Consider the following 23793-nt stretch of genomic DNA (forward strand, 5'->3'; position numbering starts at 1 on the left):
CGGTTTGTTCTTTTTAGGAGTAGAGATAACTATGGATCGGGTTGCATCAACTAACGCTAGCCCAATCAGTGGTTATAGGCCCTTCAGTCCTTTTCTTTTACCCGATCGTTTGTTTAACAGTAGGGCTAGCATTCAAACACACAGCTCCGACGTCTGCAACCATTTCGCATCGGACGCCCCCTATGCTCGCATCAAATCCCACGCCAGCGAATCGTATCCGACCACCCACGATCGATCCCGTGCCAATGACCGCGTTCGACCATCCGTGACTCGATCCTCATCCTGGTTGCGTCCCCGGCGTCAAGCCCGCCGTGCTCCTCCCCTCTCCACGATGCCATCCCTACCCCCCCCCCCCCCCCGTCCTCCACCGCGCTCTGTCTAGGCCGCGCCTCTTCCCTTGTCCTAACATTTCATCTCCTCTGTAACATCCATCCGACTGTTGCAACATATGCAATATACTATTGAAATGTACTTGTATATTCATTGCAACATCTAGATGAGACACATGAAACATGCGTCTAAAACAGCTAAAACATTTGGAACATATATTTGCAACATATGTCTAAAACATATGGAACATACACTTGAAACATACATGTGTAGCCATTGCAACATATGAAACATCAAATCCTTTTGCAATATCAAGATAAAACACATAAAACATACAGATGAAACACATGAAACATATAGATGAAACGCGTGAAACATATGTCTAAAACAACTGATACACTTGAACATATACTTACAACATATAGATGAAACACTTGAAAACAACTTCTGAAACACACCTGGTGGGGAACTACGGTAGCCAGCAAGCGGCGCTCGGGTGCAGTGGAGAGGGAGGATGACGGTAGGCAAGCGGCTGGGCATGGTGAAGAACACCACGCCGGAGCAGTCGCCCGTGGACCACGCTGCGTCGGCTTGAAGAACTCGGTGGCGAGTGGTGAGTGGCGGTAGGGAGACAGGAAAGCAGGTGGCAGCTCTCGGGCGTAGTGCAGCACGCCGCTGCATTACGGCCATGGCAGTGCGGGTGGCAGCAGCGCTGTCGTGGTGGAGCAAGCTGCAGCGATGCGGACACAGAGAGTTGGTTCGAGAATGGATGGGGAAATAGTGGCGATTTGAGAAGAAGGTGAGAGCAGCGATTTTTTATTTTTATTTGCACGCAGATGTTAGTGTTGTCTATTGGACCGTTCAGGCGTCGAGGCCCATCAACACACATTCGGACGAAACAGACGTCCTACCCTCAGCATTATCGTTTGTTTAATTCCGCTCTAGGAAAATGACATATTTTATGCGTAAAGTTCTTTTCTCTCTTCCTCACATGCTTTAGAGACACACTATAGGAGTTCCTCCCTCGGATTGGTGGTTAGCTTATAAATAACTAATTTACTTTATTATTAATGGCAAATATATCCGTACTTAAAATTGAACTAATAGACGTCGGTCTTACTGTTTTTATAGTAAATCTAAAACCATCCAACATAGTTTTTTCTTTCATCACATGCCATGTTTTTTTTAGAGTAATCCATATAGCGTTAGGAATCAATCCACCTCGAAATGGCTAAAAATCATTTAACGAATGCAATTATCAGAAATATTAAACTTTCCAATCCCTTTTACTGGTAACCATTTCAACGTCAATACGGATAACAAGAAATAAAATTGTTTTCGACAATCGTTGACCTAAATATCTTATGCAAGTTCTATATAGGACCCACTGGCTTTAGTTCTTGCCCAATTGACAAGCGCTTATAGGGGGGCTTGCTGAAGTTTAGAGATAGTGATAATGCGACTCCTTGCGTCCTATGGATGACCTTCGTTACTGAGAATTAGGTGTTGAGTTGTTGTTCTTGTCTTAAAAAAACTTTGTTTGCCTTGAGGGGTTAGGTTGTAATAATTTAATCTGATTCCTCTTAATGGGATGAAGCTAGAGACTTCTTCCAATATCTAAAAAGTAAATATATATCTGTGTTGCAACAGGGAAAAACACTAACATACACAAACCGAATAAACATGGTCTAAAACTTATTTTTGTGGAAAAAATCATCATAGTTGGGCAACAGTACTTATCTATCTATATCTCTTATAAAGATAAACCCCATTAGCAATTTATCTTGCTATGCAAAGTGTCCACATCAGCATCCACTAACACATCCAACTAAGACATGCCATTATGCCTATTCAAACTATTCACATTAGCAAACCACGACATTTACTAATATATATTTAGTTGTCCACATCAAAATGCTAAAAATGATCCATTAACATGTATTATGATATTTATTCAATCATATTAGTAAATATAAGTAGTATAATTTCACCAGCAATTCCCGTAGCAACACGCGGGGCATTCTTCTAGTTTGTATATATTGGCAAATTTCTTGTATGAATATATTAGCAAACATGCCACGACAAATCTAGGCATGGATATCGACGCAACGACTATCACATCCCTGGTCTCGACGTGCATCCCCAACAACGCTGTTGTGACTAGGAGGTCAAATGTAAACCCATTGGGCGTGGTGGTACCTTTCAGTGTTTGACACAATCGACAAGAACAAAGTCCAATGTGCTCTCCGCTCACCCTGGCTACCTCTACCATCCTATCGATGCTGCCCTTTTCGTCACTTCGCCGCCACCAACGACTCTCTCTTTCTTGTGCTACTCAGCATCCTGCCCATATAGTATATTCCGTGTAGAAATCTGCTAGCAACCACGTCAACCCTTAGTGACCTTGTCCAAGAAGATGATGTGTCCATTGGAACACCGCTGTTGTCGACACCCTCTGTCTTCTACTTACACACTATGGCGTGTGCATAAGTCAGCAACCACCGCATTGACCACATCCACCAAGAATATGATGTGTCCATTGGAACACCGCTGTTGTCGACACCCTCTGTCTTCTACTTACACACTATGGCGTGTGCATAAGTCAGCAACCACCGCATTGACCACCTCCACCGAACTGGCGACCTTGCCCGAGAAGGCACCTGCCCTTGCCGCCACCTCTTACTCCCCAACAAGGTTCACCTCGCAACTGTCTATGCCAGCTAGCATGTTCCTCTCCCACGTTGTCATTAGAGCAGGCATGCAAGAGCGTGCAGATGGAGCGTAGTTGGTGGAGCTATTGAGAGGGAATTTGATAGGCAATTGGCTAGAGGGTATCAACAACACGAGGTGGACATGTCACATGGGTCCACAAGTCTGAGAAATGTACCGTACGATGCGCGGAAGAATCATTCATGCTTTTAATTTTGTGGAATGTTTGGTTCGAGGAATCAACTCATTCCAGATAGGATAATGCACCGTGAGTCCATTTATCTAATTTAGTACTAATTATTAGCTTACAAGGAATGATGTAGGTGATGGACCAACCCATTTTATTCACAAAACAAACAAAAAACTAGAGTGAGATGATGACGGACTACTTCATTCCATAAATCAAACACCCTCTTAGTGTATGAACATATAATATATAAAAATTACTTTGCTTCCTTGGCTACTCGTATTTGTTTTCCAACTGTCACAGTATCCCCTTAATTGGCAATTAACCCTCTATAGCTAGAATATGACCGTGTGTTGACAAATACTCGGAAATATCCCAACAGAAATCTTAAATCTTCGGACCCGTATTCAGACATCACCAAAATGACAGGATAGGAAAGGATATTGGAACGTTCACCAAAATGACAGGATAGGAAAGGAAGGTTCGGCTGGAGTTCGTACTATTTGTTTGGCCGGTCTGATCTTTTGCAGAATGTACGACATCCGATCCAGACCTCTAGCTCAGACTAGCTAGGGTGTTGACTTGCCACTCCCGGTGCCACACAAGCAGGATTGGGAAGCTAACGCTGACACGGCACGACAGATCAGGAGGAACGTGGAAGAAAAAGTGCACGGTCTCTCGCTTTTCTCTTCGCAGCTAAGACGAATTCGGGCCCATTAGCTTGAACCGCTTTTCAGCCGAGTCAGTCTATTTCAGCTTATTCTCTCTCACAAAATACTATTAAATTAGCCAAAACCAGCCGGCTTATGTACCAGCCGGATAATGCGGTACGCTGCGTCGACGTGGACGCAGCAAGTCGCACACGCACCCTTCAGCCCCTTCCCTATCAACGATAAGCCGAAAGCGATCGGCATCGACCCTGAAAGCCGTCAGGCCGGGCCATCCAAAAATCAAGAGCCTGAATTCCTTAACCAGACATTGACGCCAGCTACAGGATTTATACATGTTAGATACACGCATTGACGCGAGGGATATGGCCGGCCGAATCTATCTATGTACGTATGAGGCCCGTAGCTAGACGACGCGGCGCACCGCACAGCTAGCGCCGAACACCATGCACAGTTCAGTTCATCACGGAAGGTTGTGATGATGTGATCCATGTACGTATCACCGCAGGGCCGTCCCGGCGAGATACGAGGCTCTGTACAAAGCTAAAAAAAAAATGAGGCCTACTGGTTTAGAAAAAAAATCTCTATTCTTTGTTTTTTCTTATGCTTTTGTGAACTCGATTCAAAATTTTTAGACCGATTTGTAGAAGATATGGCTTCAATCTTCAAACACTGGTCCACTAGGCGAGTATAGATAAAAAGAACAAAAATTAGAGATTGATCCGCTACTCGCTATAGTTCAATGTGAATGAATTGAAAAAAAAAGAAATATGAAAATTAGTATTACCTTGAGCCTTCAGGGCCTTGCCTCTGTGCCTCGCCGTTGCTGTCACTCGCGATACATGGCCGATAGGAGACGGACAGGTTTGGGATCACAGGAGACGGGAGACAAAACGACGCCGTGCGGTCTCCGGAAAACCATTTTTTTATTAAGCTTGATACTGGGTGATCCTGTTTTGGGTCAACGAAACAAAATCTACTTTTAGCTATATGGGTTATGGTACTTGAAAATTGGAGGCCTATCAGAACTGGAGGCCCTGCGCCGTCGCCCTGGCTGCACGCCCGCAGGGACGGCCCTGATTCACCGGTGACCAGGACGCCAGGAAAACCACCCGACGACGACGACGACGGCCGCCGGCCGCGGCGGGTAGCGTGACAGCGAGAGCGGCAGCTAGCGTTTGCCGCAAAGCGCCACCTCAGCGGCGAACCGATCCGTCCCTCTGCGACGGCGACTCGCCGGCGGCTGGGCCGGACGTGACGTGAGCAGCAGCAGAGGATAGCGGCGAGATGTTACGGGTATGGTGATTATTAGCCCGCGCAGGCATGTGTTCCGTGCGTGCCAAAGGACGCGCGCCGCGCGATCGGTGAAGTCACTGGGGTCCGGGGTGTGAGGATAAGGCGCGTGGGGTGTGTGGGTTGCGGCGGGCCGTGCGGGCGAGAAGGCGAGGGAGGGGAGTCGATGCCGGACACATCGACAGGGACGGTACGGGGAGAAACTGCGAGCGACCGGCGGAGGAGATCAGGACGGGTGTCGCCTCGCCGGATAGTTGGCAGGCGCCGGCCGGCCGGACGCAGCCCGAACCTGGTCATGGTCCAGAAGCCTGGCGCGTCCATGTGGCCTAGACCGGACTCTCCGGGGACCAGGAGGCCTGTAATTTTGTTGCTGCCGTTGTTAATAAGCAGATTACACGGTTAGAAATTCACTGTTAGAAAATATCGGCTTTTATATCCTTGTGTTCGGCTAAGAGATTTTGCATCAGCACCTACGCCCCAAGCTGGTGAACAGTGACTGTAAGCTTTTTTGTGAACAGTGGCTGTAAAGTTGGAAACTTGGAACTATGGTGAGACTGGGGGAAAATATCTCCCAGAGGTGATGGTGTTGGTGGGGTGTCAAAAAAAAAAAAAGTGGTGGTGGAGCCTTTGGTCGGAGATGAAATTAGCCATCACACCAGCCAGATCAAGTGGGCTGGACCAGGTGGGACTAAGACATACAGACGTCTTATAATTTAAAATGGACGGAGTATACAAGAAAAAAAAATCCAATTCTGGTCCATCATTTACATGAGCTCTCACCAAACTTTTAGCCCTTCACAAAGATGGTTACTTCGGAACTATTTGTCCTCTTAAAAACCCAACCGAAATCTACTATGCACATGAGAGGAACCCAAATTTGACAGATTAATTTAATCCTCATTAGCCCCAACAAAAAGATATGAGAGCCCCTGGTTTCGTTTCCACTTGTGAAAAACTTCTAATTCTTGATGTGTTTTTATTTGTAAGTTGTGGTGCCACACCCATCTATCCATCTACTATGTTAATTAAGCAATATAACCAATGAATGAGGATGCCTTTTATTTTGAGTATTCAGGCCTTGAATTCCAATAGTTTTGTCGTGTCGACAAATGATGTTCAATTTAGTTAGTGCTATAGGCCCCGTTTGCTTCGCTGAAAAAACAAACCGAAACACTGTTCCGACTAATTTGTTGTGAGAAAAAAACATTATTTCAGTTAAAAAATAAGCTAAAAAGTACGAATTATAAGACAGACGAACAGGACCATATACTCTCTCTTTAGATAATTACCGCTAGAAACATCTAGATCTATAATAGTGTAACATTTCTAGAACACTACCGGATAGACAGTAGTGTGATACTAGTAGTTCAACCTGTTAAATTAGACCAGTCTTTCACTGTAGGACAAATGTTTTAGGCTCTATTCGTTTGAACTTATCAGCCCAATTTATCAGTTATGGTATAGTATTTTTTTCTAACAACAAAACGGCATCAGCCTTTTAGATTTCGTATAGCCGAAAGCGCTTGACTTTAATTCCGTAAAACAAACACACTCTTAGGGCCTGTTTGGAACGTAGGAATTTCACAGAAATCACACAGAAATTTCACTGAAATCAGTTCAATTTCACAGAAAAAATACAAGAATAGAAAAAAAATCGCGCGTTCCAAAAACAGGCCCTTACTGAGAACCCCGATCCGACTTGCACGGCTACACCTCCAGCTACAGCTATGGCCCCCGCCCCAATGCCCGCCCCCACGCGGACGACACGTGCGCTTGGCTAGTAAGCAGCCAGCGCTGAAAGTACTGGCTGATTTGGTCCTGTTCGTTTATCTTATGATCTGTTATTTTCAGGTTGTTTTTTTAGTTTGAATAGTTTTTTTCTCTCACAACAAATTAGCTGGAACAGTATTTCGATTTATTTTTCAATGAAATATTTTTATTATAAGAGAAAAATACTGTTCGTTAACTAAAAAAATACGGCTTATCAGCCACGCTACGGGACGATGGTCGCCCCCGTCTCTGCGCCGCAACCGCACAGCTAGCAGCAGACCAGCAGTTCATTCACCTGCCCTTCTTCACCCCCCGAGATCACACGCAAATTCCACATGTGCGGCGCGTGGACGGGCGGGGGAAGCGTCCAGGTCCCGTCCGGCGTGCTCGGCACCCACCGACCTCATCCCCACCGTCCGATGCCCCGGGAAAGCGCTGGAGCCCGGACGCGGGCCTCCCTTTCCTTGTCCGGGCTGACCCGTACAAAACAAAACCCATGTTGGATTCTGGTGGCGGCGTCGCGCCCATCTTTTGCCCTCGGGCAGCCGTCCGCTCGCGTTCGCCCGCGATATTTTCTCATCGCCTGCGTGGCTGCGTCGCGTCAGTGTCACCAGCTTTGCTGCTTTCCAAATAAGGCATTCCCACCAAATTTCACACCAAACTATCACACCGAATCTTACGACACATGTATGGAGTATTAAATATAAACAAAAAAAAACTAATTACACAGTTTGGTTGGAAATCACGAGACGAATGTTTTAAGACTAATTAGTCCATGATTAGCCATAAGTGCTACCGTAACTAACATGCCCTAATGATTGATTAATTAGGTTTAATAAATTCGTCTCGCAGTTTTCAGGCGAGCTATGTAATTAGTTTTTTTTATTAGTATTCAAAAACCACTTCCGACGTCCCCGAAACATTCAATATGACATCCAGAAAATTTTATTTTGCGAACTAAACGGTCCCTAAATAAATAAAAAGCTTTGCTGCTTTTGGGCGGGTGGGGCCAGGGTGCCATGGTGCTCTAGTGGGGGGCGCGCGATGCACGAGCTCGTCCCACGGCCACGGCGTTTAGCTGCCAATCACACGGTTAGTGTTAGTGGTGATTTTGCTGCCTTTGGAGTCTTTAGCATTTTCTTTTAGGACCCCAGTCTTCTTAAGAAAATAGTTGGCGCTGCACAAAATCCGTTTTACACCTTATGCACACACTAATACTAGCTACGATCTCATGAAGTTGCAGTTAATGACACTTTGTATTTTGTCCAAATGATGTAATTTTTAATTGTTTTGTATAAAAAATTGTAAGGATAGTCTCTGCCCGAAACCTATGATGGTTTGGTATTAATTACGTATCAACTAATTTAAAATCTCTATTCCTATATATAAATATAAATAAAACAATGTAAAGGAGCTTATAGAGTACTAATACTAATTTAAAATATCTATTACTGTACGTTTCATACCAAACAATGTTCAAATAAAAAATATCAAAAGTACACTTGTTATGGGCATAATAATTTTATATTCCAACGGAGTATGTTGTACTCCTACCACAAATAAAAATATTGAAACAATTAAATCAACAATAATCCTAATTTTGTAATGGTATAAAGACTTTTGATTGGCTTTTACAAATTACAACATGGTTGCGATTATTGGCTTTTACAAATTACAACATGGTTGCGATTATTGACTTCGCACGCAGTCACCACACAAGTCGGCCGGTTCACGAGCAGCGTGGGGAGACCAGCACGCCCATCCGGATCCTTAAATAAAAGCGGCCCCAACGCTTTCCCTTCGTTTCCTCGCATTTGGCCGGCCGCCTCCTGCGCGCTGCTATTTCCACACCTCCCCCGTGCGGTGGTGACCCAACCAAAGGCCAGGCCAGCCGGGGGCGCTCGAGGGCCTCGTCCGACACCGCAGCGGAACAAGGTCATGGGCTTCCAGGTGGCCGCCGTGGCACCGTCGCCGTGCGCGCGCTCCTCCTCCGCCTCGTCGTCGCCCTCGACCTCCTCGCGGCCGTCACCCCTAGCCTGGGGAACCGGTGTGATGGCGCGTCGGCCGCGCCTGGCTCGGATGCCAGCGAGGTGCGCGCTGAGCGCGAGTTTGGATGGGATGGGTGGCGGGGACGCGGAGTTCATGAAGAGGATCGAGGAGCTCGCGGCGGCGGTCGGGGTGCACCCGGCGGGCGCGGCGGGTTGCGGGTGGCCCGCGAGCGTGGAGCGGAGCGCGAGCAACGTCGGGCTGCCGCTGTCGCTGCGGATGCTGAAGCGGAAAAAGCAGCAACAGCAGGCGGCGGCGGCGCGGCATTCGCGCTGGGACGAGGGGCTGCTGCTGGGCTCCGCCGGGGAGTCGGTGGGCCGCGCCTTCTTCTATATGGTGCTCATCGTGCGGGAGCTGCAGAGCTTCGCGCTGCAGCAGATGCACGACGCGCTGCTCTGCGACGACCTGCAGGGCGTGCTGGCTCGCGTGCAGGGCGAGATGCACGCCTCCTTCGTCTGGCTCTTCCAGCACATCTTCGCCGGCACGCCGGCGCTCATGGTCTCCCTCATGCTCCTCCTCGCCAACTTCACCGTCCAATCGATGGGCCACAGCGTCGCCGCTGCGGCCGCCACCATCCCGCCCACTCCGCCTGCTGTCGCCCTGGTCAACACCCAGCGCGCGGAGCCGTCACGACCGCCGCGGTTCGACGCGGCTTCGGTGAAGACGTTCTCCGTCGGCCGGACGGCCTCGGTCGGCGGGAACAGCGGCGGTGGCGGCAAGACGCCGCCTGTCGCGGGCGCCACCGGCGACGGCCGGTGGGACGAGTCCTTGTATCGGCTAAGCCGTGTGGCGCCGCAGCAGCCGTCGGCGCCCCCTGGGGCTGAGGTCGCCGCCCAAGACGCTGCGAACGCGGACGAGCAGGCCATTTGGGAAATGATGCTCGCGGAGGCCTCCAAGATGCAGGCCAGCGCACGCGCCGAGGAGCTGAGCGACTCGGACGTGCTAAGAAGCCTCGTCGCGCCGGTGGAGGCGGAGCTGGAGACTGAGGACCACGCCGAGCACACGCTGACGCAGCAGAGGTACGAGCAGGCCGTCGCCGCTGAGCCCAACAACTCGCTCATCCTCGCCAACTTCGCGCAGTTCCTCTACCTCGTGCAGAACGACAATGACCGGTAGGTCCCCTTGTCCACGCCCACACACTGTTCGACGAGTTGCCAACGCAGCCGCAGTTATTCATCAATACTAGCTCTCACTCATCTGTTTGCAGGGCGGAGCACTACTTCGAGAGGGCTGTGCGCGCTGAACCGGCGGACTCGGAGGCGCTGAGCTGGTACGCTACCTTTCTGTGGAAGGCGCGGAACGACCTCGCCGGCGCGGAGGACACCTACCAGGAGGCCATCGCGGCCGACCCCGGGAACGCTCACCACGCCGCGGCCTACGCGCACTTCCTCTGGAACACCGGAGGTGAGGAAACATGCTACCCACTCGATTGACGCGCGCACGGTCACACGATCCGACCGGCCAAAAGAACTACAAAAGAAAACAAAAGAATTCAAGAAGTAAAGTTCTTGCAGCATGCACGGAGGCGGCGGCCACGCGGCGAGACGCCTAGACCACGACATCGCACCATGCATGGCACGGGCGGGCGGTGGAGTGGAGCTGACACATGATCATTAGATGATGAGTGCGTGGGTGCGTGCCGTGGGCAGTGCAGCGAGCCTGTTCGCTCGCTCGTAAACGATCGTAAATTTCCAGCCGGAAACAGTGTTTTTCTCTCACACCAAACCAGCTAGCAGTAAATAAATCACGATACGATACGGCCTCCTGAACAGGCTTGTGATCCAAGAGGACATGGTGGTGGTGGTGCTTCTTCCCCCGCTCCGGGAACCCGGGCAAATGGAGGTTTTGACCCGGCAGGGGAGGACGAGGGGCCTCTCGGGTCCCGACGAGCTTGTCGGGGCCAATCGGCGGCCGCCAGGAGGCATGGACGGCTGGCTGTAGAAATGTGGTAGAGCGCAGAGTCGCCGAGGGCGACGAGGTGGCATGGATCATGGATGGATGTTCTATGGCTATATTGAGTACTAGTGTATAGCAGCAACTCGCATCCTGTAATTATGTAGATGTGGAAAAATAATATCCGAATAAGAAGATCGTGGTAATCCCGGTGCAATCTACCTCGGATCTTGCGTGTTTCTAAAACACACACACACACCCCCCCACACACCAACCCCCACCAATACTCCCCGGAGGCTTTTACTCGTGTGCTATTAAAAAAATTCGAAATTACGCACACGCTATTAAAAAAGTTGGACTCTTATGAGTGCCATCGTTTTAAACTTCGCTGCTCTCTAAGTCATTCCGTCTGCTTTTCTATTTAACGGTGTCAAACAGATATGTGGAATAACCATTTTACCCTACGATTGGGTCCGTTTGTTAGCCACCCAAACTTTCTCTTTCTCTTGCACCTCCGTCCCGCGCTCCCCGTGCTCTTGCTCGTCGTCACGACACTGGCGGTGTGGGCAACGATGCCCGAGGCCTGCGGGGAGCACACGCGCGACGGCTGGCGCCACGAGCACCAGCACCAGAAGCAGCGACGCAGCCACCGGTGGTCGGCATCCACGTCCACGGGGCGGGGGCTGGGGTCGGCGTCGTCGTCCCTGCCCGCGGCGGCTGCGACGGCGATGGAGAAGGAGCGTCGGCTGCGTCGGTCCCCTCCCATGGAGGCGCGGCGGGAGCGGGAGTGGCGGCGAGCGCAGGAGCAGCCGCGGTGCGGGGAGGTGGCGGGCGGGACGGCGGCCGAGTGCGTTGCGGCGTGCTGTTGCTTCCCCTGCGCGGTGGTGAAGCTCGTCGTGCTCGCGGCCGTGGGCGTGCCCGCCGCACGCTCCGCGCCCGGGAGAGGTGTTGGCGCGCCTCTTGCGCCGTCGCGGCCAAGAAGAAGGAGATGGCGAGGATCCTCGCATCGGGCGTCGCCTCCCCGACCGCGGCGGTGGCCAAGGACAGCAATGGCGACAATGGCGACATGGCGAGCGGAACCAAGCGGTGTGTGGTGGTCGTCGACGAGAGCGTGGCCACCGCGGAGGTGGTGGTGAAGGCGGTGATGGACAGGGTGAGCAAAGGGGAGCAGTAGCGGCACGAGCGGCTCAAGAACCCCAAGTTTGTGTCCCTGTCGGCAGCGTCTTTCCAGTGGAAGCCGAGGGAGGTGCTCCGCTCGGCCGCCGCGAGCACGAGTGCGGGCGAGCGAGCTCCGCCCCGGCGTGGGCCAGCGAGCTCCACCCCAGCATCGGCGCGGCGCGAGGCTGGCGTGCGGCGAGGAGAAAGGTGGAGCCGGGTCGATGATAGTTTGGCCCCACTAGATAGAGAGAGAAAGAAGCAAGAGGATAAGACAAGAGAAGTGTATTTTGGACGTTTACACTGACCGGGTCCATAGGTAAGGGTTGCCAAACGGTAAAAACCAACAGAACACATACATAATAGCTTGGAGAGCAAAGAAGTTTAGAACAATAGCATTCGTGGGAGCTCAACTTTTTTAAAGGCTAGCACAAAGTTAAAAGCCTCTACTCCTTGGGACTGCTATCGTCGGCGATGGCAATCTTGCTCCGTGTTTCCAGGTGGAAAGTGATAATGTCGTCTGCGCACCGAGCACCAATTCACGATATCTGGTTCAGCTCATACACCGGCATCACTCTGGGCATAATTAACCGAAGACCGAAGACCGAACTGAAAAGACCGAGACCGAGACCGAAAAGACCGAGACCGAAAAGTTCGGTCATGAGTTCGGTCCTGGCTCCCAACTAACCGAAGTAACCGATAGAAGTTCGGTCATATGTGTCGGTTAACCGAAGTGACCGAACTGACCGATGTGTGGTTTGTTTTATATATTGTGTTGTTATTTTTTTGCCTTCAAATAGCAAGCATGCTGTTGAAAATTGCTATAGATTCTGCTATTGTTTGTGGCTGCTACTCAGGTCCGGTTAGTTTGGTCGTGACCGAGACCGAACCGAACTAACCGAGACCGAACTTTCTCGGTCTTCGTTTTTTTTTTGTAAAGACCGATCGGTCCCAGGTTTCTTATGACCGAACTGACCGAGAACCGATCGGTCTGACCGAATGCCCAGGTGACACAGGCAAGTCCTTCACTACACTACGCGCAGTTTCAGAGGTCGTGACCACGTACTGCACTAGCCCCCTCTAGCCTTTGCCTTTGCCTAGCAGCAGTAGCCACGCATTATCATCTTTTCTGGAAAAGATATTTTTACCAGATTTTCACGGGCGCTTCGTGCCACAGTCGTTGTCACCGAACAGCCTTTTTGACTGTTACACTACACACTGGAGCCTGGAGAGAAGAGGCCCAGCGCCCTCCCCGGCGTTGACACGGAACCTATGCCGTCGCACTCGTCCACCGACCTGCTCACTGCCCGATATTCTTCGCCGGGCTCCGGCTCACGGAAAAGAGTACAAACCGGGGTGGCCTTCCGCGCGACATGCACAGTACGTTTACAGAGTGCATTATTATCCTGTCAGGTCAGATGCGGCACGGATAATAATGCTAATGCACCAGGGGGGCGCGTCCAAACCCGGCATGGGGCGTGCGGAGAGACGGCGGCGTACGTGATGCTGATGAGCGATCCGGTGGCGTGGTTTGCTCGACAAAATGCGGGGTTTCGATGGTTCGGGTCCTGGCCGTGCACGATGCACGTACGTGACGCGACCGGCATGGGGATGGGGCCTTGCAGGGACGTCGGCACGAGCTTGACGGGGGGCAGCGGCACATGCCTTCGCGATTCGCTGCTGGAGCTGGACAAATGCGTTCTGTATGCTTGCGCCTGAACCCATCGACGAGTTTGATGTTCCCGGTCGTGTCAGCCTCGTCAGGATCAAGCTTTGATGCGAGCCTGTCCGTGCTGATTGATCCGGTGTGCTCTGGGAGCCCAATGATTCGTAGTGATGTCCAAGAGAAAAGTGCTACGATGCTAGTTTCAATAATGTGTGTTCTTCTAGTGGGAACTAGTATAATGTCTGTACTAATGCAGCGGATTTATCTTGAAGACGCACATCAAAACAATCAATGTTTTTTTCCCATAGTTCAACTTTTACACAATATCTTTGAGCTGGTAACTGATCACCATTGGGTGGAAAACATTGTCATTGTCAAAGTTGCAACATGGATTGCAAAAATGAAAAATACAAAGATGGCACCCGGAGTTGCCGTTGCATTGAACAAATTGTGGCTTGTCAGGCTGTTGGGCACACAAGAAGTATGAGAGGTCGGTTGTCTTGTACGGACATAATTATAATTTTTACGTAGCCAATCCGTGTTGTTTTCCGAGCACACATTTTCCTTGTCCTCAGCATCTGATGCTTGGAGCATACCTGAACACACTCCATATGGTGCTTGTTGACCTATCATCATTCAAGGAGTAAGATCAACATTGAAAAAAAACAAAGGAAGCATTATTAAAAAAATAAGCAATACCATGATCAGACCCTATAGTATGCGTCGATGACTCTGTCCTCTTCAATACTCGTTGTTCCCGACGCCTTTTATTCCTCTCTTCTCTCTGCTCGTCAGTTTCGTTAGCCTTTATACTCTGCCACAGCCCATGAAGCGCTCGTACCTGTGTTGTTGTTTGTTATGTCATCTAAAGTATTGTGATCTGCTTTCTGGTTTGACATGGCCTTTTTTTGTTTTTAATTAACCACAGTAGAATTCATGTAGATCCGTAGGAATCTGAAAGTGCAAATATCAGGACGTTGCATTGCTATCTCTATCCAGCTACCACATCCGCATTGCCACCTTCTCTATGCAGTTTCAAATATTATAGAATAATTTTTTTTCTTAATCAATTAATCTGACATGGGATGACATTTGTGAGAGGAATCGACAGCTGACTGCAATGCATTGCACGTGTGTTAGTTTCCTCAGCAAGCAAGTACCTGGATGCTGAAGATGAGGGCCAGAATGTATGCTCAGCCGAAGACGGAGATGATGCTGATGCTGCAGAATGTCTCCTCCGTCAGGTGGGCCGCCACGTCGTACCCGTTCATCGAGGTTTAGGGTTCAGGCGTCTTATAATTTGGGATCATATTTTTTGAATAAGACGAGTGGTCAAACTTGTGATTAAAATTAAAGGGGAACTAAATGATTACTAAATACATAAGCCATGTAAATTAAGTCAACCAAATCATGCTGCAGAGAGGTTCTAGCTAAACATGACAGAGACTGCAGCATCAACAAAACTTCAGTCATGCCTAACCAATTGGCAAAAAAATTCTGTTCAAGCACTTTCAGATCATTATGTCATTATGGCCATGATTTCATTGCATTCTGGTCATATATACTCCAATGCAAGAATACCAAGGGATTTGACAATAAGATGTTTATCTACAGTACACCGGTAGTGATGGTCATCTACCTTTTCAGCCTGTCTCTGCAAAGAGACAGCACTCTGCTCGCTAAGCGAACTGAAATTTAGAACAGGAAAATGTATAATCAAATACTAAAACTGAACTCAGATATGTCATATATAGATATAAACTGAAGCAAGAGTCTAACTTGTAGCTAGAGAGCCTACCATTATTATCTTTTCGTAGCTTACTGTAATTTACATGCTACCTTGTGGATGAGGACATGATTACTTTAGAAGAATCAACAAAAATAATACTTACAGAAGCAATCACGTATTTTAGTAGGGCTAGTACCCATTGAAGCAGAATATGTAAGTCACATTTATCAATATAAGTAAATAAATGGCAGTAAAAAAATAGATCACTAAAGCTGAGATATGTATGAACTTCCAAAATCTGGTATTATTTTCTGAATGGTAGGTACAAAACGTACCGGAGGCAGAAGAGACATTCTGAAAGAGGCATTCACACATATTCAGATCATCCACAATAAAACCATCTACAAAAAATTAGATTATAATTTCCCAAGCATCCATATCCGAAATCATGAGACCAATTCATTTGTGCAAACAGAAATTAACCGACGAAGACCTATCTCACCAACAAATTTGAATTTGTTTGCTCGTCGTCTTCATAGATGTGGCTCATAACCTCATGGCCTCCTGCCTGTGACCAGGCATCGGATGAACGAAGCCTGTCACCAGGCATCGGATGAACGAACATCTCTGACACCATCGCAGCAACCTCGGTGCACAGCCGCTTGAGATAGCACAGATACGATACAATAGAGAGATCGTGGCCAAAGGCAAGAGAAAGGGGACGAACCAGGAGTCGCCCCCGCTTTATCCGGAGGTGAAGGACGCGCCCAAGGACACCGGCAGCATGATCGACGGGCGCAGATCCTCCCCGCCTGGGAGACGAAGTTCTTGGTACAACCGGCGCCTCTTCTTCAACCCGCGGCGTCGTTCCCGGCCCTATACGCCCGGCTCCGTGCACCCGGCGTCCGCGTCGAGGGCTTTCCGGGCACTGCGTTCCAAGCGTCCTCCACACTCCGGCGACCGCGATCTCTGCCGCGGACGCTCGAGGGTGCGGACGCTGGGGTGGAGCGGTGAAGTGGGGAGATCGGGGGTGGGAGATCCAAAGAATATCGACCGTCGGATGTGGTTGAGCAAGGAGAGAGAACGAATGAGAGTTAATTTGGTGCGTACGTTTTTAATGTCATCTTTTTTTGGGTGCGTTTTGTGGGGTGAATGTAGTTTAGGTCGTGACTGTAGAGGTGTGATTTGTTTGGTGGCTGTAGAATAATTTGAAGTGGTGTATTATAGGGGTAGAGATAGAGATAGAGATTACTGTCCTACATGCGCCTTTCAGATTCAGACGATGAACAGCAGCCCGCTCCCCCTCCCAACTGTTGGCCGCCTCCCATCCCTGGTAGCGTCTCATCCGCTGCCCCTCGCCATGCTAATCAGGCGTCGCCAGGTCGTTCCCGTGGCTCTGCCCTCGTCCGTTTGGCCGGCCTGCCTAAGACCCTTTCTGGGCCCGCAACAATTCTCAAACCCGAACCGCATTAGGAGAGCGGCATTTATAGGAAATGTCTTTTTAATATATACTAGCAAATATGTACATGTGTTGCAAGAAACTCATATAACTTAGAACCCAACTCTTTATTATCGTGAGTTGTCTAATTCATATAAACACATGTCCTGAATTTGGGTCACATAAGAGACGTGTTTTAAATATATACTAGGCGCCTATAGTATTGTGTAGCTTCTTATTATTCTATCCGGCTCAAGATCAATCGCTCAAGGTACTGACTGTATGAGACGACCTCGTAGGGTTGAAAGCTTGATAGAGGAGTGACGAACCGAGAGCTTGCCTCAACATGGACTAAGGGCGACCGGCAAGTTACCGATACCACAGAAATACATCTTGTGTGGTACATCTTAAATTCATTTCAATTCTTGCACTTACTTTGTGTTGTTTACTTTTCTAGAATTTAATTGCTTGCTTTTGTCACCCTAGGACACAAACCTCTACCTAGAAGTAGCAATATTACGGTCTTTCGTGTTTCTAATCAAATTTGTTAGTGGCTTTGATTTTTTAGTGGTCGCTGACTATTCACCCCTCTAGTCGGTTCCTAGATTTTTTTAGGTATACGTACGATACACCGGGGAAGGCAATGATCTTAATATGCTAAGAGCAACTCTAGCAGGACCCCTACTTGAGACTCCATAGCTAAATATGGGGTCTCACGCAAAAAAAACGTGCTCCAGCGGGGTCCCTACTAGAGCCCCGGGATTTGGGTGGACACCAAAATTCACCCTCCAGACCCTATTCCTGTTGGCCCAACAATCCGGCCCCCATCCTCTCTTTCTCCCCACGCCTGTACAGAGCGCGCGGCCTCCCTCCCCTGGCAACCGAGCGGCGACTCCTCCCCTGCTCTGGCGAGCGCACCACCCTCCCCTCCAGTGAGCACTGCTCCCTCCTCCTCGACGCTCCGTCTCCATCTTTCTAGCCAGGCACGGCTGTCGTGCTCCCTCTCCTTCTCACCGGCGCGGCTGCCCTGCTCCCTCCCTTTCTCACTGGCCGGCGTCGCTGCCTCATCCCTTCCCTTCTCACCGGGTGGTACCGCTGCTCCCTGCTCCCTCCTGAAGGGGACCGTGACGCCTAAGAGGGGAGGGGTGAATTAGGCAACTTAAAATTCTAACTCTAAACTATGGCCTCTTTTTTTAAACCTAGCAAAACCTATGCAATAGATAAACTATCTAAGTTTGTAACTACGGTTTTGCTAGTGTGTTGCTATCTTTACCGCAAAAGGAGTAATACAAATAATGTAAATGCGGAAGCTCAAGAGCAAGATAGAGATATGCAAACTCCCGTCGATGACTCCGGTATTTTTATCGAGGTATCGAGAAGCACGCAAGCTTCCCCCTAGTCCTCGTTGGAGCCCCTCGCAAGGAATCCCTCGCAAGGGCCAAGCTCTCGGTCGGGTAACTCCGTAGATAGCCTTGGGCCTTCCCCACGCGCAAGTGGGTCTCCGACGTGCCTTTCGGCAAGCCTCTCTCGAATGCTCCCCACCGTCTTCACTATCAAGCTTCCGGCCGAAACGCCGCGGGCCTTGTTCCCACCGGTACACGGTGGCGGCCACACCATAAACGCGGTTGGTGTGATCTCGCAAGACTACAAGCCCCCCCGTTGTGCAACAATGGTGCGCGCAAAGCACCGAGTGGTAAGAGGTATGCAAACCTCACTAAACACTAGGCCTAAACTGTAACAGAACCGACCAATTATACGAAATTAAGTAAGAAAATCATTCGCCAGAGCAGACGATTTAGCAAACTTAAGCCCGTATAACTCGGTAGTCCGTGAAATCACGAAGGATTTCAAACCAACTCACATCCCAGCCAAGATCGTAATAAGTTTAGCGGTCACCATCACATATTACATAAAAGTTCGCATCTCAGATACATCAGAGTTTAAACATAGTTATTATAAAACAAGTTCAAATAGAAGTAGCGAAAGCCATTTGTTCAAAACCACACACACTCATATGGAGTTCAAATACAGTGCCAGCTAATGATCATCTCCAACAAAAGCATTAGACGAGACGTACGGAATGACCATGCCCATGGTCCTAAGCATCACCCATCGCAGGATAAAGGCAGTTGATACAGTAGCCGTAATACATCTGCCCATCTGCAACAAGTGGGAATAAAACCCTGAGTACGAGAAGGTACTCAGCCAGACTTACCCGACATAACTGAAAATAAGTGACACCAAGGATTATGAAGGGCTTTATAGTAGGGTAGCTGACTCATTTGCAAAGGAAGCATTTTTAGCATTTCAAGAACCTTTCCAAAAGCATTATTGCCAAGTTAATTATTATTAACCTGTCGACTAGATTTGCACCTACACTAGAGCAACCAAGTGATTAAGCCAATAATGATAACCCATGATCATCAACAACTTCCATATTGTCATATTCATTATAACTGTCCAAGTGTTCCATCAACATTACTACAATAAAGTAACTCAAGTCAAGTGCTCACTATCCGGGAGCGATGGCGATTCGAATCGATTCTTAACCAGCTGGTGATTTATTCCTTACACAAACCTCACTCACCCGCTAAAGTGAGGTATCGGTCACCGAGTCAACTATCTAGGAATCTTGAGTTTGCTAGGAACCACATGTACTCGGGGGCCGACCGACTGCACTTTGGTCTTATCATCTCGCCCCCCGTGTCCTACCACACCTGCTCCGGCACAGTGCGCTGTGGGTAATCTACTCGGCCCGAATAATCTCCCAGCTTCACGGTCGAAAGGTACTTTATTCGGCCAGCTAAATGTAAGGCATGCGTTCAACATGACTCGAGGCCCAACAACGGTCGGTCCTTAATCGACACAGACAGAAAGCACTACAGTCCAAAACTCTATAAGTCTCCGTCCGGTCTCAACTTCATTTAACACTTAGTTATACCATGACTACATAGTTATCCAAGCAGATCTAGGTAACCACCTATAGCTCGCAGGTGACAGGAAATCACCCGACTTCTACCGGTCTAAGCCAGCTAAGCATTGACTCGACTGCGGATACCCAGGTAACAAGGATATAGTATAACAAAGGTAGACAAGGTATAATGCAGCAACGGTTGTAAACAACTCCTGAACGTAATGCATCAATTAAAGTAAAGCAGTTAATTAACAATTGCAAACCGGGGAGAAAATGCTCCGGGGCTTGCCTCTCTCGAAGGAGCTCGGGCGGTGATCGGGGCACTCCGGAAGTTCCTCAACGTCCTCCTCGTCGGCTTCGGTCACTTCCTGCGGCTGCACCTCGAGCTGCTCCTCGGGCTCCTCGGGTATGACGATTGGATTCTCGGTTTGCGATCCTGTATGATGCAATGTGCGTAAGTGCTTATGCAATCGATGCATCGGATGAGATGAATACAATGGATATGCTTGAATGCAAGGTAGTCAACATCATCCAAGAACATATACTACAAGCACATGTCATCTACTGCATTCTCTTCTATTACTAATATGCTAAGTCAACACATCTCATTAAATGCTTCAAAGATACACCAAAGCTTCACTAATTTCTTAATCACACATAAAGCAACACTTGATTAAACCCTAATTAATAATAGGTTTGAATAGCAACATCTATTTTTATTGCTTAGAAAAATCTTATAAAATTACCATAGCACAGTACTACCCTAAGTAGTCTACCATCAGATTTTTATGGTATTTGAAAGAGTGGATTAGCCTACACAAAAATAACAAGCTATGACATGATTATGAACATGAAAATACTTTGTACTATGAAAAGTGTCAAATACCAGATGAAATATTTTTTCTATGTTCTACACAACAAATAATCACTGTACAAAAATTATCACATGCATGTTTTATACAAATTTTGCTTTCTAACAAAATAACAAAAATCAGCCATTAAAGGCACTTGAACTACACCTCATAATTTTTCTATAGTACATGCATGATACATATTTTTCCTAGGAAGTACATTACACAAGAAGAGTAACAAACTTGGAATCATATTTTTCTGATACATATAGGATTTACTAACCATTTTACAAGATATCAGCAATATCAAGAATTAATTAAAGCTCTACAGAAAAGTATCTCAAAAATGACATGCAATATTTTTATCATATAGATCTGGTGACAAGGAACCTAGAAAAATTTGTTTCAACAAATTTAGAGCAAATTTGAGTACACAAACATTTTCCAAAGCATTTAAGTAGAAATCTGAAAAATCATTTTTGAAATCCTTTAAACTTCAGCTGACAAAATTGTTGGGTGCACCCGGTGCTGTGCACCCAGAGGGGCTGCCAGGCGGGACCCAGCAGGTCAACCGGCCCCACTGGCCAGTCACCCGGAGCCCTCACCAGCCACTGCGGCTAGGCCCTGCGGGTCAGCGACCCGAGAGCAAGGGAGGAGCTCCGCCGGCCGGTGCTCACCGGCGGTGAGCCCTTCCGGTGGCGTGGGTGGTGCCAGCGTGCATGCCACGCCAAGCCGCACCGGCTGGGAGGGTGGAGGTGGCTCGGCGGCGTGACGAACCACACGGCCGCGGCAGCGCGCTCGCCGGAGAGGAAGGAGGCGGCCAAGCTCGGTCCTTACCTCGACGACGGCAGCCGCAAGCGAGCGCAAGCGAGGCAGGGAGGCTAGGCGTAGCTGCTGGCGGCGGGAATCGAGGAATGGAGGCATGGGAGGGGGTATGTCGCCGGAGAGGTGCGGCGCGCGGTGGCGGAGCTCATGGCGTGCGCGGGAGCTGCTGCTGAGTGAGTGAGGGAGTGGAGTGGAGAGCGCAGCGCTGTGGGCGGAAGAAGGCACGTGCGTGGAGGGCGAGGCAGGCCGTGGCTGCCGCGCGGCGGGCGTCGCCGGCGCATGGTCGCCACGCGACGGTCGCGCTCTGGCGCGATCGGGACGCGACGCGCGGGAACGGTGCGGCGCAGCGCAGCGCAGGCCAGACGCGGGAGCTAGGCTGGGCCGAACACGGGGCGCGCGAGCGGCGGGCGCGACGGCAGGTTGGGTCGGCTTCGGCCATGGGCTGAGAAAGGAGGCGACGCCCCGCGAAAGGAGAAAACATTTTTCTCAATTTCTATTTTAAGAAATTTTCAAATACCAGTTTTCAAATATCATTTTGAGCAAGAAAATGACTTCTTTTGAAAATGGCCCAAAAATAAAAGTTGCTTAGAATTTAATCCTCTACAACTCTGCTTTTATGACCAAAGTCCAATTCTTGCTAGATTTTGAATTATAAAATTAAAGTCAATTTTAACTCAAAACCCTAATTTTGTAGAATTATTTTTAAAGCAAAATTTAGCAATAATTTTAATACAAACTTTGCTCCAAAAATTGTGCTAAATAATTCTAGATAATACAATCATAGCCAAACATGTTTTACTAACCTAGCAAGCATAATTTGGGCAAAAACAACTCTTAACGGGTGTATGCAACATTCATGTTTCGCGAGCATGTTTCATATGTTTTGAAGCAGGGTTTCTGTTATTATTTACATGATTAGGCATGTATGATTAGGATGCTTGATGATGCATAATATGCATGATTTGCAGTGCCTAAATGTTGGCATAACACCAGAGTGTTACATAAACCTAGAGCAAGCTTATAAGCGATGGTCTAATCAACCTAAGCACTTCGCAAAACACCAACGCTAATCACCTAATAAAACACTAAGCACTATGCAAGTGGAGATCACTAAAATGGTGTATCCACACCTTTGATATGTTTTCTCAGCTCCACTTATCATATTTGGCCGGTTAGGGGTTGTATTTATAAGTCCCATTGAGAAAGTAGCCGTTGGGGACGAAATCCTGCTTTTTTGCTACTGACCGGACGCTGATCACGTCCCGACCGGACGCGTTCGGTCGTCTCGACCGTTGGAGCCGCGAACAACTGATCGGACGCTGCCACCATCCGGTCACTTGCCACCGGACGCGTCCGGTCGCAAGTTCGCCACTCTGGAACCTCTCTGTACTTGATCGGACGCTGTTGTCCTGCGTCCGATCGGTTTGCCACCAGCGTTCGGTCACTTACTGAGTGTGTTGTCGGACTGATGAACAGTGCCATCAGTGCGTCCGGTCGATTCACTTGTTCAGCGTCCGGTCGCTGCTGCTGACGCCTGCTGTTGCCGAGCTACTAATCGGAGCGTCCGGTCACTTTCTTCCAGCGTCCGGTCCAGCGTCCGGTCGCTTCTGTGAGCTCGTTTCTTCGTGATTTTGCGTGCGGCTTGGTTCCTATCTTCATGCTTGGACTTTGCTTGATATCTTGGGTTGCTCCTAAGGTCTTGCTTGAGGTGTTGATCATCGGATCATCACGTCGCCTTTGTCCAAGTCACGTCTTGCACCCTATTGAACTACAAAATAAACACTTGCAAATTCATTAGTCCAATTTGGTTGTGTTGGTTATCAAACACTAAAATCCAAAGTAAATGGGCCTAGGGTCCATTTTCCTTACACCTCCCCTTCTCATCGGCTGGCGCCGCTACCTTGCTCCTTCCCTCTCACCGCCAAATCACGGACAGGAGGCGCGCAACGCGTGGAGGCGGCTCCTCCGCTCCCCGGTCCCCTCCCCCTCCCAGCGCGGATCTTTTCCTGCCCGCCCCTTTCCCGGTCGAAGCTCCCTAGGCCGCTGGGCACACGGCTCCTTCGGTGGTGGGCTCATGGGTCCCTCCCCATGGACGATAGCTCAGATGGCAGGAGGTTGAAAATGACGAGCGGGCCCTGTTTGTTGGTGTCTGTGGAATGAATTTGGGGGCTTAAATTTGAGTGCTACTGCTGGAGTTGAAGTAAACAAAGTGAGCCAACAAAAGTAGAGGGAGTACCCAAATCAAAAGTAGGAGCCCTGATTTGGGTGCCCCTGCTGAAGTTGCTCTAATAGATCTTATTTTCCTAAGGTCAATGAAAA

At 49.0% G+C, this 23793-nt stretch overlaps 1 protein-coding gene and 1 pseudogene across 1 annotated transcript; both read left to right on the plus strand.

Annotated features, from left to right (window-relative positions):
* Window positions 1-8749: 8749 nt before the first annotated feature.
* LOC136516314 (uncharacterized) lies at window positions 8750-11115 on the plus strand. Its single transcript, XM_066509673.1, has 3 exons — window positions 8750-10115; window positions 10211-10407; window positions 10518-11115. Exons 1-3 carry the CDS (start codon window positions 8896-8898, stop codon window positions 10553-10555), a joined length of 1455 nt encoding a protein of 484 aa, XP_066365770.1. The 5' UTR covers window positions 8750-8895; the 3' UTR covers window positions 10556-11115.
* A 209-nt stretch (window positions 11116-11324) lies between these two features.
* Window positions 11325-12070, plus strand: LOC136515772 (uncharacterized; annotated as a pseudogene).
* Window positions 12071-23793: the final 11723 nt, after the last annotated feature.

Source organism: Miscanthus floridulus, chromosome 17 (genome assembly GCF_019320115.1).
Source record: "Miscanthus floridulus cultivar M001 chromosome 17, ASM1932011v1, whole genome shotgun sequence".
NCBI classification, from domain to species: domain Eukaryota; kingdom Viridiplantae; phylum Streptophyta; class Magnoliopsida; order Poales; family Poaceae; genus Miscanthus; species Miscanthus floridulus.